The sequence below is a fragment of the Microtus pennsylvanicus genome, chromosome 2 (genome assembly GCF_037038515.1).
Source record: "Microtus pennsylvanicus isolate mMicPen1 chromosome 2, mMicPen1.hap1, whole genome shotgun sequence".
NCBI classification, from domain to species: Eukaryota; Metazoa; Chordata; class Mammalia; order Rodentia; family Cricetidae; genus Microtus; species Microtus pennsylvanicus.
In genome coordinates, this window is record NC_134580.1 from 81,438,164 (window position 1) to 81,459,260 (window position 21,097).

General features: G+C 36.6%; 2 protein-coding genes across 2 annotated transcripts; both read right to left on the bottom strand.

Moving 5' to 3' along the window:
• Positions 1-3,619: 3,619 nt before the first annotated feature.
• LOC142844897 (olfactory receptor 4F6-like) lies at positions 3,620-4,558 on the bottom strand. The gene has a single exon (XM_075963676.1). The coding sequence runs from the start codon at positions 4,556-4,558 to the stop codon at positions 3,620-3,622; it is 939 nt and encodes a 312-aa protein (XP_075819791.1).
• Positions 4,559-15,715: 11,157 nt separating this feature from the next.
• On the bottom strand, positions 15,716-16,687 carry LOC142844898 (olfactory receptor 4F21-like). Its single transcript, XM_075963677.1, has one exon. The coding sequence runs from the start codon at positions 16,685-16,687 to the stop codon at positions 15,716-15,718; it is 972 nt and encodes a 323-aa protein (XP_075819792.1).
• Between the last annotated feature and the right edge of the window lie 4,410 nt (positions 16,688-21,097).

The window sequence follows — 21,097 nt, forward strand, 5'->3', positions numbered from 1 at the left end:
TATGGCTAATGACAGCCAGGGTAGCATTGACATGTTTCCACTATGTGCATAACTCTGAACTTCTGTTTTTTATAATTCAGGTGGGTCTCATTTTTCTCAGAATTTTATTTTTTGACATTCTGAAAATTGGATTGTGCAAATCTATGCATAGCTCTAAGTGATGAGAAATTAATAGAAGAGTAATTTATCATATGCAATAAAATTGCATATGCATCATAATTGAAATAGGATAAAGATAATTTCCTAGTTGTATTTTAACAATTATTAAAAATGCCCTCTAATTATATCAATCCATTGTTTGTCATAGGGGAGATATTACATAATCAGATATGTCTCTCGCCAATACTGTTCCAATGCATAGGTGAACATAGAATGGTTAACACAGTGTCCAAGAGAACACAGTCTGAGAAATAACAATATGAGAGTTTAAGTTGTAGCTGAGAAAAAGTGATAATGCCTTGTCATTTAAACTTTAGAACGTATTTATTACCATGGAGCAGATAGAGACAGAATGTGCTTAACTCCCATACCAACTATGCCACTGTTGCACCAATGGGTATATACTGCCTGACAAATTTATTTATTTATTTATTTTAGGGAATATGGCATTTAAATATTTAATTATTAAAAAACTTTTCATAACAAAAAAAGACAGGTTGGCTCCTAGCAGCAGTACTCTATTTCTTCCAAAGAAGACAGAAGACAGATGAACACAAAACAACATCCATCCACAATTCACTTCAACTGCCAAGTTCCAACCACTGGGAAAAACTGCCTTTCATCTAAACTGAAGATCTCCAGACAGTGGACAGAATTACCAGAATCAACAGCCTAGCTGCTCAGGTCAAGGTAGGCTTGTCTTCCTACAGAATCCTTAGCCCAAAGGATCTTCTGGTGCCTGGTAGACTCCTGTCTTGGCAATGTTTGGCAGTCATTTTTGCTTGTATCTTGCTTATATAGTTGGGCATAATGCATTTTGTCAGTAGTTGAGGCAGGGGCAGTTCTTTGCTCAAAGGCCAGTTTTGTCAATCAGAAAATAAGCTCCAAGAGGAGTGTCTTCAGTGCCTTACACTCTTTCAGGAATAGATCAGTACTGCCAGGAGCAATCATGTCTCACGATTTATCTATTTATGTGTATGTGGATATGCCTTTGTTCACATACAAGCCAGAGCTCACATGAACCATAAGAAACAGTAGTATACCTTGAGCTGGAGTTACATACAGCTATGAACCACTTGATGCTGGGAATTGAACCAGTTGTTTGTTGTTTGTAAGAACAGCAAGTTCTCTTTATCATTCAACCATCTCTCTAGACCCCAGAAAAGCAAATTTAAAAACTCAGATTAAAGTAAATGACAAACAACTAGAAAACATTAAACCAAAGTTAAATATTTGAAAAAAAATTTTGAATTTAAAGAATTTATGACCAGATATCACAATTAAGAGAAGATACTCAAGCTATGATTCACCATATAAGATTAATGTGGCAGTCTGCCTTCATCAGAGAAGCTTCTTATTGTAGTTTTCTGGGGAGGGATATAAGGGTCAGCGAACGTTAACACAGAAACATAGAGTTGGCTAACGTGCTACGAACAAGTGGCATTAGAATGCTCAGTCCTCTATGTAACACCCATATGTCTCTCTTCAAAGATCAGGGAGAAAGGCAGAAGAGAGGACACAAGAAGTGAAGAGAGAAGATTGGAAGGTGTACAGCAAAGAGACTGGCATCTTCTGAACATAGCACAGCTGTTGCACTCACTAACTCACTGCAGCTGTGGTTATCTGCAGAAAACCTGCACAGAACTGACATCACCCACATAAAGGATGGTGGAAGGGGCCTCATGGAGGGACTATTGGAGGCCAGTGGTGTCTTCAGTGTGGGGGTTGTAAAGTATAAGTGATTAAATTTGAGTTATTGAAAATGCATCTGTCTTATATTGAGGAACAATATAAAAGCACTTCCTTTGGAATCATTTAACCAAAAGTAGGTCCAGAGCTGATTTCTCTACTGCCTGTTCTCTGAGTCTTCTGTCCTCTGTCTGTCTGTCATTTGAGCCTGATTCTGTGCCTGTGTAAAGGCTTTCTTGTGGCTGTCTGTCCCTGTTGAATGGACCGAGCAAATGCCATAACAGGCTGCCCAGTTTTCTGTCAGTGATCAGGCTTCAGTTGCAATTTCCTGAGAATGAGTAAGAAGTTTCTGATGAAAAGCCATGCATAAATAAAGATCTATCTATAACACTGCTAACAGCAAGGAGGAGGCCTGGTGCACACAGTACTAGAACAGGACAGTACTGAACTACCCTCTACAGCAGTTCAAGACAGGGCCTGGAAATTCCAGCCCCAAAATGGAAATCTGCAGCCTTGATTAACCCCTGACTAGCCCTAGCCAATTAAGTTGCACTAATGTGATTAAGATTGCTTAAGCCAATAATATCTAAAATTTCCCAACTTCCTCCAACACTCCCCTCAGTAAGGCTTAAAAAAAAGCTACAATCCTCTCAGGGTCATTGCCATCTTGCCTTTGGGAAGAATGATCAGGCCCCAGCATGCTGGTATAGTAATAAAAATAGACTCTTTGCTTTTTGCAGCGGATTTGGTCCCTTGGTGGTCTTGGGGAGACCCGATTCTGGGTACAACAACTGTGTCTGTGTGTCTACCCCTATGTGTACCAGTATGTTTATTCAGCCATGTATGCGAATGATGCCTATCTGTGTGTGATGTCATTGTCATATCTAATAAAGACTTCACTGTGTATTCATGAATGGCAGAGAATCAATTACGTGGCAAAGCAATTGGGCAGTTTACAGTACTTTTTAACAGAGTGTTACAAGGAATAAAGTCACTGACTCCAATTGATCCTAGCTCACCCAGAAAACAAAACATCATTGTTTACCAACCAATAACCAAAAGTGGTCACATTATGATTTATTATTGATTTTATGAAGTTATTTTCCACTTCTGTATTTGTTGGTTTTATCAAATGATACATGTATCTGGTCCGGAGGCTTGGGAAAGCACACAGTTTAAGATTTTCGATTAGGTTGTAAAAGTCATTTACAAGGCAACTAAAAATGGTTCTTACAATGTTCTCTTAAAGCCAGGTTAAAAAGTTTGAGTATATAACAGACTAGAGGTCTTAAGTTTAGTTACTGAAAGGTGTTTTATTAACATAGGCTGTGAAGTCCAGCAAAAGCTCAATTTCTTAGAAATTAAGATATTTTCAAAATTTATTCAACTCACTACCTTTCAAATTTATAGTATGATGTAAGAAAAAAATTGTAACTATTTCTCAATCAGCATATAAAATGAACATGCTTTGATTGCCAAAATATAAGTATAATAAGATACAGGAAGATATCAACTTATAAAAATAGCTTTGCAAATAAATAATGTGGATAGAAATTTTAGCTTTTTAGCTTTTCTATGGATAATAAGAGTATAGTCAGTACAAAACAATTATAAACTCCACTTAAGATGTCATTAATGTTAGTCAACTTGAAATAAAGTATCCAACATTTTTTAAACTGTTGGATAAAGGAAAATAAATATTCTCAACCAAGAAGTCTTCAGCTATGCTTATAGGAGGGCAATTAGAAGATGCATTTTGTACTTCTGTAGATCAAGACATTTTGATCATCTTGAGCAGTTGAGTAATCATTCTCCTCATTGCCACCTTCATGTCTTTATTCCTCAGTGTGTAAATGGCAGGGATCAGGATGGGCGTAATCATGAAGTCCAGAATGGCAAGAAACTTATCCACAGGGAAAGTAGGAAATGGCCACATGTACACAATGATGCATGGTCCAAAGAACAAAATCACCACAGAGATGTGAGCAGAAAGAGTAGAGAGGGCCTTGGACAAGTCACCTGTTGAATGTTTTCTTACAGTGAAAAGGATTACAATGTAGGAAATAATCAATAAGAAGAAGGTTCCTACAGAAATAAACCCACTGTTGGCAGTAACCATGAACTGCATTTTGTGGGGCTCTGCGCATGCCAGTTTGATGAACTGAGGAAGATCACAGTAAAAGCTATCTATCTTATTAGGACCACAAAAATTCAAATGAGCAACAAAAGCTAATTGGGCAACAGAATGCAGTAACCCAATAACCCAAGCACCAGACAAGAGCAAACGGCACGTCCATGGGCTCATGATGGTCAGGTAGTGGAGGGGCTTGCATATGGCCACATATCTGTCCCAGGCCATGGCTATCAGCAGTACCATCTCAGATCCCCCCAGGACATGAAGGACAAATATCTGGAAGACACAACCCTGAAATGAGATGGTATTGTGCCCAGAGGAGAGGTCAGAAATCATTTTTGGTACAGTTAAGGTGGAAAGACATAAATCAATAAATGAGAGGTTTCCCAAAAGAAAGTACATAGGGAAATGTAAATGTGGGTCAAAGGTCACTGTAAGCACAACAAGGGTGTTTCCCAGCACAATGGCTACGTAAAACACCATAGAGAAGGCAAGAAAGAAATGCTGTATTGGTCTAGATGTTGAAAGTCCCAGAAATACAAACTCAGACAACTCTGTGTAATTTGTTTTAAACATTTACTTTTCTTTCTTTCTTTTTTCTTTTCTTTTTTCTGTTACCTAAGGGACTGAAAACAAAGGATTTTTTTTTAAAAAAAATTCATTATAAATAAATAGTTGAAAAAACAATTAAGAATATTTCTGAATGAATTAAAACCAAACAATTTTATAGTCATTAGAAAGTAATTTGAAAATTTCCTTAACTCATTTATCTGTTCAACTAATAGTTTGTAGTTATTTACTATAAGTCAAGACCTAAGTCAAAATCATGTGAAAAATAGATTATTAGTTTATCAGGATCTAAATACATTGCAACATGTACTGACAACACATTTAAGAAAGACAACAGTGTAGTACCCCAGGTATGTGACTTATCATAGTGGTCATGACTCATTGATAATAGCCTTGTTACTACTCAAGAGAATGAGAGATAGTCTTTGGAACTAGTTCACACAAAGAATCCAAGACAGGAAGACGAATAGGCAAGAAGAGTGATGGAGATCAGAATGGAGGACAAGCCAGACATAATTTTGGATCTATGTTTAGAACTTTTTTCTGAAACCAACAATAAGTTTGTGAAGTTTAATAAGCAGTAGCTTCACCATAATTAATACTTTCAAATGGTCATATACAAAATTAGAAAGAACATCATATAATCTGTCATAGCACAGCGGAGAAATATATGGGGTTAGGGAGTGGATGAATTATTCATACCAAAATGTAACAAATAAAACGTGCAAGCCATATTTGCTTTCTATCATAATCATTAGTTGACCTCAATTGATGATTAACATATAAAACAGAAAAAGGGCTGCTGGGATGACTCACTAAGTAAGGTGCTAGCTGTGTATGCATGAGGACCTAAGTTCAGATACTTAGCACCTGTTTAAAAGCTGAGTAAGTGGTACATACTCATATCAGTGAAGGAAACAGCATGTTCTGGGAGTACCAGCCTCCAGTTTACCTGGAATAGTAAGATCAAGATTCAGTGAGTCAGCATGTTACAAAGCAAGGGGTAACTGATTATCCTACATCTGAATTCCCCACTTTACAGACACGAGCAAACTCTCCTTCAGCCTCTTTAGTACGGTCATTTTCATGTCATCACTCACTCCATACCTGGTTCCTTGCCTTAAGTTGCTCTAAGAATGAAATTACAACTTATTACAACTCAGAGCAACTTGAGGCAGTCAGGCTGGACACACTGTTCTTTATAAATATCTCATAAGTACCATAACCAAAGAGAAACAATGAGGTGGTGAGGCAAGGAGCCTGTGCTGTATGGGCACAAGTGGAGAAATTATATTCTAAATACCAGATGAAATAGAGCAGGACTGAACAGGTACACTAGAACACTGTGCTCAACTGGAGGAGACGTCTTTTGTAAAGGACCTCTAATCAAAATTCTAAAGGAATTAAATGCTATCTACAAATTTAAAATATTGATATTCTGGAATACAAAATATATACATATTCAGTATATTTTACTGTGTGGATGATTTGAAGAAAACAAGCTCTAACAGAGTTTTCGTAAAATGGTTTATTTCTTATCTTTCTTGTTTATAGCTTCCAAGTGTTTGCATTTTTTCACTGATGATATTGTACTCATAAGTATAAAAATATAGTCATCATTTATTCAGAATATAAACACTCATAATATTGCAACATGTTGCCAAGGAAGGTGTCTGAATGGAAAAAACAGTACCACTTGCACATAAAACTCACAATGAGATCAACACACACAGTTAAGAAGTCAAATAGTTCTCTATATCCATCACCAGTCATAATCTTTCTGTTCTGCCAATCAGTATGGAGAGAAAAGGAGAGATTTGTAAAGGCAGAAGAGATGGATCAGCAAAAGAGCCTGAACATTTTAAGGCTTTAAATAAAAATCTCATTTTGTACCTTGTATATGTACTACAAATTGCTGTTTAATAGATTTTAAAATATAGTCATTATTACAAGACTGAATATTAAATGTGTGACAAATATATTCACACAGAGACTATAGTCTAAAAGTGTAAAGAATGAATTATTAATTTTAATATAAGCATACAATGAAATATTATGACACATTAAAAATCACCAGAATAGGTTTACACAGGCAAGTCTAGAGAGATTTATACTTACCTAAAAAAACAAGAAAAAGTATAAAAACAGTAATATGACTATTTGTGAACATTTTAAACTTAAACATTCTTTAAGACACACCAAATAACACCAGTAATGGTGAGGACTAAATGATAGAATTGTAAGTGGCTGTCCCTACATAAATTCTCTATTTCTGTGTTGTTTAAACAATCTAAAAGAATCTTGTATCAACATTAACCAAAGGTGGAGTTGTAAATACAAAATACTAGATTCAGGAAGAACAGATCTATAAATTCAATAGAGTGGTTTCAAATTTATCCAAACTAGCATTTAATGTTACAATAAGTATTTAAAATTATTGAAAAATTATTTTCACCTAAATATATGTCACTCTACAAGAGTTTTCTCAACATCAGATTCATCAGCAATAAAAATCTCACATGTGGGAGCAGTTCATTGCTAGTTATTTTAACATTGATCAGCTGTTTGATTGATGCTAAAGGAGAAGAAATGAGGGAGAAGAGACATGGACCAAGAAAGATAACAGTAGACAAGGTAGAAAAAAAGCAAGTTAACACTATATAGGTTACAATGGAAGAAATTGGAGTAAAATTTAATGGCTCATTTTGTTGCTATGTTCAAACTGACCTACCAAGACTATGACAGAGGAACCAGGCTCAGACACACAACAAGCAAACTGAAAAAAATCAAAGGTAGCACATGAATGAATATTTCCTGAGTCTTCTAATACCTATCTGCTGTTTGAAACCCCTAACAGCCTCCATGTTTAGATTTTCTATCTCTGGGTGAGATGGTCAAGTCCTTAGAATCAGTGTATTGGCCCTTTTCCTGCTTTCATCTTCTTTATCCTTTATAAGACTATTTTCAACATCTTGTTAACCTCCAATTTGTTCCAAAAATTGAAATGAAACATAGGGTTACGCAATACAACTTCTAAATTTGTTTTGGGAATCCCAGCATGAATGGATGCCCAATAAGTATATCTGAAAGAAAAATAGTATTGAAGATGGAACACTCTGCATGTTACAGAGATGTTGTGTATTAGCTGTACACAGAAAGTTACTGCTAATGCTGGTAGGGTATTAAAGTCTACTTACCAGGTGTCCTCAAATACTAGACAGCAGTTTTGCCACTATTACTTTATCGTTTAGAATGTGTCTTCCTTTTGGATATTGTGTGTTTAATACTTCTTACCAATGCTCTAACTAGCTACAAGCTGACAAAAGCATTTTGTGACCAACTGATGGTTGGTGACCTAAGTCTCCAGGTCATTTACCATGGGAATTGTACTTCAAAATCCCATTGCATCAAAGAGAAAAATACTAGTTGTTTTAGTAAGTATTTCATGAAAAACTAAAGGAAACCAAAGTAAAATATTTTTAAAGAAAACCAACATTGATATTTTATTACACAGTACAATTTATATATCATTTTGACCAATGTTATTGAAAAACATGTAGCTACTAATTCATTGAGTCTGTTGTTTTGCTTTTTCTAATATTTTTATAGACATTTTCCCCTTACTTTTGTGATTATGATGTAATCTCATTACATAATTTCTCCCTTCACTTTCTTCCCTACGAATCACTCCACATACCCCTCCTTGATCACTTTCCAATCGAATTCAAAGCCTTTTCACACAGTGAATTCTGTTACAATCATTCTTTTGTGTTATTCAATTTTTCTTCTTGTCTGTGCTCTACTTTGCCCTAGATTTCCTCAAGTACTTTAGGATACAACTCAGGTACACAGCAATACTAACCACAAACTTCACAAACTAACATCTGTGTATGATCAACTTATACACTGTTGAGTTTATTTCCATCTCTCCATTTTACCTGAATGATAACAACATCTTGTAGAGCCAGGTTTCCCTGTGTCCTCTCAGGTAAGGTGCCACATAGAATCCTCCATTAGGAATATATGAAGTTAATTGTATACATCTTGAGAGTATCTGAGCAAGAGATAGAGGAAAAGCATGACATCTTGAAGGAGCTCATGGTTACAGAATTTTTCTCAAGAGAATTATTTGTTTTGGTCAGTGTGTCCAAAGAACTCTGAAACTCAGATACTATGGAGAAAGTGGAATTGTTTTGGTCTCCTTAAGCTATTTGGATCCGATAATTGATAATTACTCATTGCAATTACTTCTTTCTTCAAGGTAAATATCTTCTCAATATTAAACAGAAATAAACAAAGTATTAGAAATATCCTGGCCAAATGAGTTGGCTCAATGAAAACGGCACTTACTATCATGCTTGAGGACCTGAGTTCAATCTCTGCAGCTAACATGTGGAAGAAGAGAATGGACTAATAACAGTTGACTCTATCTCCACACAATATTTCTTTACAAAACTAATACTAATTATAAAAATTTTAAACAGCATAACTCATTGTTTTGGGCTGAATAAAATTTCTTTGTGTGTAGTATCTATTCATTAGGTGATCTGTGACATATTCCTTTCTCTAGCTATTGTAAATAGAATAGCAAAAACATGAATATGCAAATATCCTTGCAGCAAAATATTGTCTGTGGTCATTCGAATAAAGTATTTCCCATATGCTCAAATGTTCGAATATTTGGTCCCCAGTTGGTGGCACTGTTTGAGTAGGTTTAGGAGCTATCCACTACCTGCTAAGTAAGTGACTGTGATGGGCTCTGAGGGTTCAAAGCCTCGCAGCACTCCCAGTGTGGTCCGTTTTGTGTTTACAACAAGGATGTAAGTTATTAGTTCCTGTCATCATGCTTCTCCTCCGCCATCATGGATGCTTAGCTCTCTGTAACTATAAATCTAAATAAACTATTTCTTCTAGAAGGTGTTTTGGTCATTGTGTTTTATCTCATATAAATGGAAAAGTAAGTAAGACAGGGTCCTTTATGTATGTAGCCATGACTGGTATAGCTGGTAATATGATAACTTTATTTTAATGTTTTCTTCTCTTAATTTATGTTTTAAACTTTTAATACGATATATTTTAATCACATTCTTTCCCATAAATTCAACTTCTCCACACACCCCAGCCCTACTCTTCTAAATTTATATTCTTACCCTATCTTTAAAAAAAACTAACAAAATCAAAAAAAATAAAAGTTTTCATAAACACCAAAACAAACAACAAATTTTTTTTCTGTTTTATGTTGAACAAGTATTTCTTGAGCATTTAGCCTTCTCTGGGGTCATATACCCAGTGTCAATCAGTGAAACTGATTTTCCCTGTCCCAACATTAATTGCAAATAGTTTCTTCAGGATAGAAACTTACGCCCATTTTACCTTCTTCTTGAGAGGCTATTTTCTGGTTTGAATAGCCTGGTGGATATTGGGCTTGCAATTACAGTCTCTGACAGTTCATATGCCCAACATCCATGCTGTTTCCTTAAAGTCATTGAACACCTTTGGCTCTTAGAGTCTTTTTATCTCCTCTTCCATATAGATCTCTAGCATGAGGGGAGAGCAGTACTATAGTCATCTCATTTAATGATAGGAGGTCTGAAGTCTCTCACCTGTCCAGCTGTGAGTCTCTGTGTTAACTACCCACTACTGCAAGAATTTTCTTGATGAGAGTTGAGTGATTCACTAATATATGGGTATAATAATACATTATTTAAAGTCGTTTGGTTAGTAGAATAATTGTAGTATATTTTCTATAGCGTCTCTGGCCCATGTATTCTATGGGTCTTGAAATAATTAGCAGTCTCAAATATGGGGTTCATATCATTGAATAGGTCTTGAATCCAATCACACTATGTTTGTCAGTTCCACGGCATTCGTGTCACTATTGCGCCAATGGGTATAACATGCAGATATGTTGCTATTGTAATTTAAAGGATTTGTGGCAGGGTGAAATTGCAACTACTTTTTTTTTTTATTGAGAAAAGGAGAAAAAAAAACCAAGTTTCCACCTCCTCCCAGCCTCCCATTTCCCTCCCCCTCCTCCCACCCTTCTCCCCCTCCTCCCACCCTTCTCCCCCTCCCCCTCTCCTTTCCCCCTCCCTCTCCAGTCCAAAGAGCAGTCAGGGTTCACTGCCCTGTGGTAAGTCCTAGGTCCTCCCCCCTCCGTCCATATCTAGGAAGGTGAACATCCAAACTGGCTAGGCTCCCACAAAGCCAGCACATCAAGTAGGATCAAAACCCCGTGCCATTGTCCTTTGCGTCTCATCAGCCCTCATTGTTCGCCATGTTCAGAGAGTCCAGTTTTATCCCATGCTTTTTCAGTCACAGTCCAGCTGGCCTTGGTGAGCTCCGAATAGATCAGCTCCACTGTCTCAGTGGGTGGGTGCACCCCTCGTGGTCCCGACTTCTTTGCTCATGCTCTCCCTCCTTCTGCTCCTCATTGGGACCTTGGGAGTTCAGTCCAGTGCTCCAGTGTGGGTCTCTGTCTCTATCTCCATCCATCACCAGATGAAGGTTCTACGATGATATGCAAGATATTCGTCAGTATTGCTCTAGGATAGGGTCATTTCAGGTTCCCTATCAGCATGGTGGTTTCTCAGAAAATTGGCAATCAACGTACCTCAGGATCCAGCAATACCACTATTGTGAATATACACAAGAGATACCCAATCATAATACAAAAGCAATAATGTTCAATAATGTTCATAACAGCATTATTTGTAATAGCCAGAACCTGGAAGCAACTTAGATGCCCCTCAATGGAAGAATGGATAAAGTATGTCAAATCTACACATTAGAGTACTACTCAGCAGTAAAAAACAACGATATCTTGAATTTTGCATGCAAATGGATTGAAGGAGAAAACACTCTTCTGAGTGAGATAACCCAGACCCAAAAATATGATTATGGTATGTACTCGCTCATTAGTGGATTCTAGCCATAAACAAAGAACATTGCGCCTATCATTCACGATCTTAGAGAACATAAAAAATAAGATGAACTCTTCCCACCCAAAAAATATATAGATCCTCTTGGAAATTGGAAGCAGACAAGATTGCCAGACAAAAGTTGGGAGTATGGGGCTGGGGGATGGAAGAAGGGGAGATAGGTGAGAGAAGGGAGAAGAAGGGAGTTAGGGAGAGCTTGGGAGAATGGGATGGTTAAGATGGAGGAAGGACAGGTATGGGAGCAGGGAAGAAGATATCTTAATTAAGAGAGGCATTGTGGGGTTGGCCAGAGGCTTGACTATAGAGGGGGTCCCAGATCCCATAGGGATGTCCCCAGCTAGGACCCTGGGTAGTGGAGGAGAGGGTGCCTGATCTGGCCTTGTGCATAAGGCCAGTTCCATATAATTATCTTTTTTTTAAATTTATTTATTAAAGATTTCTGTCTCTTCCCTGCCACCGCCTCCCATTTCCCGCCCCCTCCCCCAATTAAGTTCCCCCCTCCTCAGCCCAAAGAGCAATCAGGGTTCCCTGCCCTGTGGGAAGTCCAAGGAACCCCCACCTCCATCCAGGTCTAGTAAGTTGAGCATCCAAACTGCCTAGGCTCCCACAAAGCCAGTGTGTGCAGTAGGATCAGAAACCCATTGCCATTGTTCTTGAGTTCTCAGTAGTCCTCATTGTTCGCTTTGAATTTTGCATGCAAATGGATGGAAATAGAAAACACTATCCTGAGTGAGGTAAGCCAGACCCAAAAAATGGAGCATGGGATGTACTCACTCATATTTGGTTTCTAGCCATAAATAAAGGACATTGAGCCTATAATTAGTGATCCTAGAGAAGCTAAATAAGGAGAACGCAAAGAAAAACATATAGGCATCCTCCTGAATATTAACCTTCATCAGGCGATGAAAGGAGACAGAGACAGAGACCCACATTGGAGCACCGGACAGAAATCTCAAGGTCCAAATCAGGAGCAGAAGGAGAAAGAGCACGAGCAAGGAACTCAGGACCTCAAGGGGTGCACCCACACACTGAGACAATGGGGATGTTCTATTGGGAACTCACCAAGGCCAGCTGGCCTGGGTCTGATAAAGCCTGGGATAAAACCAGACTCCATATAATTATCTTGAATATCACCATAGAAACTTCATCTGGTGACAGATGGAGATACAGACAGAGGCACACATGGGAGCACTGGACTGAGCACCCAAGGTCCAGTTGAAGACCAGAAGGAGGGAGAAGATGAGCAAGGAAGTCGGGACCACCCACTGAGACCGTGTGCCTGAGCTAAGGGGAGCTCACGAAAGCCAGCTGGACATGAACTGAATGAGCATGGGATCAAACTGGAGCCTCGAATGTTGCTGACATTGGGGCAGACTGAGAAGCCAATGATAATGGCACTGGGATTTGTCTCTACTGAATGTACTGGCTTTGTGGGATCCTATTCTATTTGGATGCATACCTTTCTAAGCCTGGATAGAGGAGGGAGGGACTTGGACTTCCCACAGGACAAGGTACCCTGCCCTCTCTTAGGACTGGAGGGCAAGGGAAGAAGGGTGAGTAGGGAAGTGGGAGGGAAGTGGGAGGAGAGGAGGAAGTGGAAATGTTGATTCCTATTATTTATAAAGTAATAAATAAATAAATAAGTGTTTCTTCCATTTATTTATTCTTTTCTCATGCAATAAATCCCATTTGCAGCCTGCCCTCCTCCAATGCATTAATCTAATTTGTCTCTTTCAATCCCAGGAGTAGGTATTGTGGTTAGAACCTTAAAGACCAGAGAAGAAGGGAGCAGCCACCAGTTGCTTCATACCTCTACCATTCCTCCATCCAAAAAGAGATCCTCTCCTCCTGGACCTTGCTACTTCTAGTCTTCTCTCTGTCTATAGTCCTCCAAACCCCTAGGGTTAATTTAGATCTGCTATTGGTGAGCACCACCCTCTGAATTGAAGGAAGGTTCATTTGTGGGAACACAATCAAAATATCACACAACAATCTCCAAATGCTCCTACCTCCCCTGCCTTCCCCCAGATCCACTACTCTGTTTCTATTCAACAATGAGCTTGCTTCCCAGGGATATCATAACAAGATATCATAATGCGGAATAACAAGAAACAATAAGACTAGGCATAAACCCTCATAGCATGGCTGGAGACAAAAAAGGAGGGGTTAAAAGGATCCCCCAAAGAGGCAAAAGAGAAAGAGATAACCCAACCTGACTTTTATGTGTCCCATAAACACCTCCAGTTAAACAACCAGAGCTTGTATGCACAGGGTGCAAACATTTCCAGGATCCATGGTTGTTGACTTATTATCTGTGAGCCTGTGTGAGCCCTGCTATGTTCATTCTATGGGTCTTGTGCTCCTGGTGTCCTCTGAATCCTACAGTCATTCATCCTCTTCTTCTGCAAGTTTCGCAATCTCCACCAGGCTCTTGGTCTCTGCATTTGCTCCCATCATCTGCTGGAGAAAGCCTCCCTGGTGACAATGGGCTAGACACCAACCTTTGCATATAGCGGAATAATATTAGAAATCATTTTACTGACTTTTTCCCAGTTATGTTTGATTCTTTCCAGAGTTTGGAGCCATCCAGGTTCCAATTCATGGCCATCCAGGCAGTGTCAGGGAAGTGCTTTCTCTTGTGACTTAGGCCTCAGAATTGGATGGCCACTACCACTAGCTCTGATCCACCATTGTGCCAGGCAGGAAAGGTTGTGGGTCTAAGGTTTTGTGGCTGGGTTAGTATCCCAGTATCACCACTAGGAGCCAAGCCTGGTGATAGAAGAAGGACAGTCAGGCTCCATATCATCCAAAATATTCATAAACTTTTGAAACTTTTCTTCTGAGAACTTTGTTTAGCTCCGTAGCCCATTTTTATTAAGTTGTTTATTCATACAGATTTTAGTTCTGCATGTAGTCTAGATAGAAATATTCTGTCAGACATATATGTTGGGAAGATTTTCTCCCATGTAGTAGACTACCTCTTCACTCAATTAACAATTTTATCTGCTGAACAGAAGCTTTTAAATTCCAAAAAGTTCATTTGCCGACTGTTGGCTTTATTTCTCGAGCAACCAGGGTACGATTTAGGAAGTCTGTCTCTCATTGTGGACTACTATAGGGGTTTGAATAGAAGTGCCTCTCATAGGCTCGTGTATTTGAGCACTTGGTGTATTAGCAATGTTGTTTTGGAGGGTTATGGAACTCATAGAACACAAATTTTGCTGGGGAGCTGCATTTCCAAGGGGTCATGAAAGATTATAATTTCACTTCTAGTTCATTCTCTACTATCTGTGTGTGATTGGTAGCTAGATTAGCATGCTTCCTCCTACAACACCTGCTGCAATGCTTTCCTTTTCATTGTGGGCTTTCCCTTTGAAAACATAAGTCAATATAAACCCTTCCATTAGATGCTTTTGTTCATGGTATTTGTCACAGCAACAAAAGTACCTAATAAACATATGTACTTTCTCCACTGACAGTTTCAGAGTTTCAATACCATTTTAATACTTTCTGTTGTCTTATTGCTCTAGTTAAGAATCAAATCCTATTATTGAATAACAGCAGGATATCTATCTTCTGATTTTAAATAAAGTGTCACAAAACTTTTTCTTCATTTGCCATGTTGTTAGTTGTTGATTTATAGAGTATAGTTTTATTGTCTTGAGATAGCTCCCTTCTAATGATAGCTCATTCATGACTGTAATCATGAAATCACAAACTGGATTAAAGGTTGTTTTTCTACATTTTCAGATGTGATCATGCAGTCTCTGACTTTGAGACTATTCATGTGATAAAACACATTTATTGACTTTAAGCATGTTGGACCACCCTTGTAAATATGAATGAAGCTAAATGAGTCCTAACAAATAATATTTGGTATTTCTTGAATTCTGCTTACAAGTATTTGAGGCACTTGCACATATAGAATACAAAGAAACATAATTAAAGAGAATAATCCTTGGAAAAGTAGAGCGAAAATATTCCTTTACCTGCAGACTTCAAAACAACATCCCCTCTGCTGTGTCTAAGAGCTTTCTTCAAGAAAATATTATTTCATATGAATTTAGATTTGTTACATTTTTACTATTTAAGTAAATGATATATTGCCATGATTACTAAGTATAAGACAAAGTAGAATATATATGAATGTGACTAAGAATACCAATATTTTCAAAAAAATATTTTTCTTTAATACTGGTTAACAATGAACATTTATATGCAATTAAGAATGATCAGAGTGCAAGCGTTTAATTATTTGTCTACAGCCCACTATATGTTTAAATACTCTCATCATTGCCTTTTTCATTTCTTGATTCCTGAATGTGTAGATCACAGGGTTCAGAATGGGAGTGACAACTGCCTCAAATATGGACAGAAATTTATCCAAGTGTGTGAAAGAAGAAGGCCGTGTGTAGATGAACATCACAGGGCCAAAGAATAAGACCACCACAGTCACATGAGCTGAAAGTGTAGACAGGGCCTTAGAGGAGCCACTTGAAGAATGTTTCTGAACAATAAATATGATGAAAATATAGGAAATGATCAGTATGAAGAAGGAACCTACAGACATAAATCCAGTGTTGACAGAGACTAGTAATTTCAGTCTGTATGTACTGTATGTATCTACACAGGCAAGTTTGATGAACACAGGAAAGTCACAATAGAAGCTGTCCAAAACATTTGGTCCACAAAATGGTAAGTTTACTACAAAAGCCAATTGAATGAGAGAATGGATAAAGCCAGCCACCCAGGAGGCCACTGAAAACAAGATGCATATCTTTGGGCTCATAATGGTCAGATAATGGAGAGGTTTACATATGGCAACATATCTGTCAAAAGCCATGGCTATGAGTAAAATCACCTCCACACCACTAACGAAGTGAATGAAGAATATTTGGGTGATGCACCCTCTAAAAGTGATGACTTTATGCTTTCTCAACAGATCATAAATCATCTTGGGGGACACAACAGAAGAAACACCCAGGTCGATGAAGGAGAGGTTAGCCAACAGAAAGTACATGGGAGAGTGTAAGTGAGGGTCAGAAGCCACAGCAAACACGATGAAGGAGTTTCCTGTCATGCTTGTGACATAAAAAATGGAGAAGAACACAAAAAGGAATAATTGGATGTCCCAAGATTTGGTGAGTCCCAGGAACACAAATTCTAACACCACAGACTGATTCTTTCCTTCCATTGGCTTTGTTTGCAGTACTACCTGAAGGAGGAAATGTAAAATTATAATTTTATAAATAGAATAGGAGAAACTCCTACTTATGAAAATCTATTTTACTGCAGCATTGAAACTGACTTTAATGTAAGTAGTGTGAGAGAAGGAAGTTCTATACACAATCAATAATCTGAAATTTATAAATTAGTTTGAATTATGACTTAACACCTGTAGCAAAAGTTTTTATCAAAACTCAAAAGACAATAAGGTTTGATGGGTTTTAAAAGGGGATATTAGGGCTTGGAGAGATAACTCATCAGTTAAGAGCACTTGCTATTATTTCAAAAGACCTTAGTTTTGTTCTTAGCCTCCATTCAAGTAGCTTAAAATAGCCCAGAGTTCTAGCTCCCCAAAGTCAAATGACACCTCTTGGTTTCCATAAATTTCCACAAACATGAAACATGAACTTAATCACAAAGACACATACAAGTTATTTTTAAATGAACCTTTAAAAAGAGAATATTTTTACAAACTGTTGATGACATTTAAATTAACACATTCATTAAGGAAAAAAGTATGGAAAGTTTTCAAAAACTGAATTACAGTATAAATTTGCAGCACAGTATAGGTGTGCTTGTCTAACAATTTATTTCTTTATATTGGCTTTATCCTTAATAGTATAATACAAAAAGAGAAGTGGGTTGGCGTATAAAGTATAAAAAAGAAGACAAGAGAAGAGATGCAAATGATTAAAAGAGAAATACCATATAATATAAAAATTCTCACCTTAAGGGTATATAAACAGAAGAAAACATTATATGAATATGTTTCCCATTTTGTTGTACTATTACTCTTAAAAATTAATATTATGATGAACAACCTCTGTTCATTTAATATTTATAGACACGTGAATTGTAAAGGCACATATATAAAAACAAAAAATGTAATAATCCTTTTATCATAATTTTGTGAAATGATTTGTATTATTTGTAGTTTTATTTTATTTAGAGAAGGAACAGCATAGCAGACATCATCTTTTCTTTATATTCAGGAACTGTGATTAATCAGCTATGTGCTGTCTACCATTTGAAAAGATGCTGAGCACTAAACCTTGAGTTTTCTTTTTGTTAAACAAATTAAAATGGTTACTTCAGTGAAGTTATAGCAATGAAACACAGATCACATTCATGCATTCAGTAAGGAGTGGGCAGGACAGAGTGAGGCAGCCATAAATATCTTATTATGTCCACAATAGATAAGAGCTACATTTGTGGATATTTAATTAATGCTAACATAAAAATGCATTTCTTCCTCTTGCTCATAGCAGTGACCAATTCATGAGATTACTCAAAAACATTAATGAATATGAATAAGCAGAGGGCATCACACTACCATGACCAAATATGTTTCAAAATGTACTACTCGTCTCCCATTAATGAATACATTACATTATTCACATCATTTCAACAAGAATACAACACAACGTATCAAATGTGAAATTGGTGCATTTGCTCTCATATAACATCATATATATGTTTAGTACTCAATAAAAATTGAATTCATTGGTTCATTTCTCAAACAGCAACCTCTATACAGCTCAATTTACATCTGTCTTCTCATTAGTGCATACCAAAGTTTAGACTCTGAAAACCTAGAAAATGAGGAAAAAATAAATACATATTTGATGAAATTTGAAAATTCTCTATGTTTTTTAAAACTACAAAATAGACATGATTATATAATATTAAAGATTGGATAGAATTATGAAATGATAAAGAAAATGGACTGTAATCTTTTCTTTAGGAATTCTAACTCTGCCCTAAGCCTGTCTTAAGCATACTTCCTCTGGTTCTCAGGGCTTCCTTACTCTTTCTTTAAAGTTCTTTTCCCTTCGTGTACTTGATTTCCATGTCACCTTAACTAATTCTCTCTCTCTCTTTTTCTCTCCTTCACATTCTTACCTTCTTTCTCAGTCTCTATCTTTCTTCTGCCCCTCTCTCTCCTTCCTCCCCTAAAGTACTGCTGAGATTTAAAAAATTGTCTTCCCTGGGGTAATTTTCTTCCAAACACTAAATTATTCTCACTCTTCAAAAAGCAGTAATAAAGGGATAAATAAGAATGAAGAAAAAATCTAAATCTAGGTCATGTAGAATGTTCATAGGAAGACTATGAAATTTGAAAAGTTGGTGTATAATAGGGATAGAAAATTGAGAAAGCTTACTGTAAAATAGGCAAAAATATTTAAATTATGAACTTATTCCCCACAGTTGAATCTGTCTGTATTTTCACTATGCTTATATTTTCAAAGCATTCCTAAATCCAAAGAAACCTAAAGCATGAGATTTTTTCTAATAACACAGTTTCCGTAAGATCATCTTATACTTCATCAAGATTTGTATTACATAGTATTATCTATTTAAAAACTGAAAAAAGTTTTTCAAATATGGTTGGCCTAATTTAAGACATGACTACATTTATTTAATAGTTTGGGAGATATAAATAGCTCTGTATCTTATTCAAATACATAATTAGGTAAAAGTCACCTCATACATCTTTAGTCTTCCTAATAAGAACACTGATCAGAATGAAATTAATTCAAACATTCAAACTTTATATTTTATACCACAGATGAAAGCGAGAAAATAATTAAACCTTTTATATTTTAAATACCATTTTGTTCTGAAATTAAAATGACATTTTGTCACAACATATATTTTCAACATTGAGGCTTTTGCTGTCATGTTAAAATTTACTTCTGGTCAGGTTTTCATAACACTCTTCCAATCTGAGAAGCATGAAAATCTCTCACAAATTTGCATCTGTTTTACAGACCATCCATCAAACATTTTGTAGAAGGTGAGTTGTTCACACTCAACCTATTTTTAAAAGTAAGAAAACAGAAAACCGCAAATGATTATAAGTATCATTGGTATTTCATTAGTTACCAGTTTGTAGGTATTATATCATTCATTCAACCAGTTATAAGCGGACAAAGAATGATTAATTATATTTCTACATAAAGTTAGTAGAAAATGTTACAAGGTTGTTTGACTTCTCAAGGCCATTTACAATGTGGTTTTAGCTCATAGGCAGTCGGTAACTTAGCCTTTGCCAATATTTCAGTTGCTGTTAATCAGCTATCCTCATGTGCGTTAAATTCCTTTTCCTTACTTCTCTCTACTTTGCTGGTCTTCCTCAAGCCCTTTAGGATGTGACTCTTGTTCACAGTAATTCCAAGCACAAATTTGCATCTAAGAATTAGCCACCCACACATTGCTAAGTTTAATTCCAGCCATGCATTTTACCTGAATGATAACAACATCATCTTAGCAGAGTCAAGATTCTCTATGTGCCCTCACATAAAATGCCACATGGAATCTTCCATTAGGGAGATAAGAAGCTAATTATATGTACCTCAAGAGGCCACAGACAAGGCATACTCTAAAAACATAGCAATTTAAAAGCATCATGTGGTTATAGAATCCTTTTCTCTAGAGTATTGTGTTTTGGTCTATTTGACCACAGAATTTCTGTAGCTCACAGTATAATATTAAGCAGAAGAACAAAAGAAACCAGGGTTATTATGGTATCATTAAACTACATGAATTTGAAAGTTTACAAGTTAACAGGGTGGCAAACATCTTTAATCTCAGAAATCATAAGGCAGAATCAGGTAGATCTCAGTGTGTTTTAATCCAGCCTTAAATAGTGACTTTCAAAACATTTAGAGCTACATAGTGGGATCCTGCTCAGTGTAGAAAATTTTCACTGCTATTATTCTTTAATAATAGATAAATATTCTCTCAAAGTATACCTAACATCACAGAGTTAAATCAAACAAATATTTTAATTATAGTGTAGTTTAAGAAGAAGAATTTGTGTGAAGTCCACATTTTCAGTAAAACTGTGACCTATAACTACAATGTCACAATATCTATTAACTAAGAATAACAAAGAAACAATGCTCCACACATGTCAATTCCTACAACCCCCTGAAAGAATGTTGCTACTATATAAGAAGAGTTTCACAGTTTATACAAAGAACAGACGGTAGAACATCATCTAATAAACTGTTTTACAAGTAAATAAACATGAATGTAGACAAAAATAGATTTATTTCCAATGAGTACCACAGCACAGTAAGGGTGTAGGAACAGTGAACTATACTGTGATTTGATTTTCTACAACTTGTAAGGAAATGGCTGCAACAAAGAATGGCGTACTCGTATCAAGGGTGTGGACTGCTGCTCAATAAATCCACAAATACGAGAGAAAAGGAAAATGGGTGTAACTGGAGCGGTGAAATATTTGTAACTTTTGTCTTCTTAAATCTGAGAGATGAACAGAGTTGGGAAAATCATATCAAATTAGGAAAGCATTGGGCCATATAATGAGTAGTTATGTCATTGCCAGATGTTTTCATAAGATTTGTTCTAA

Bases quoted from the DNA above. Each gene is read 5' to 3' on its own strand.
- LOC142844897 (XM_075963676.1), bottom strand. From the start codon at position 4,558: ATGTTTAAAACAAATTACACAGAGTTGTCTGAGTTTGTATTTCTGGGA.
- LOC142844898 (XM_075963677.1), bottom strand. From the start codon at position 16,687: ATGGAAGGAAAGAATCAGTCTGTGGTGTTAGAATTTGTGTTCCTGGGA.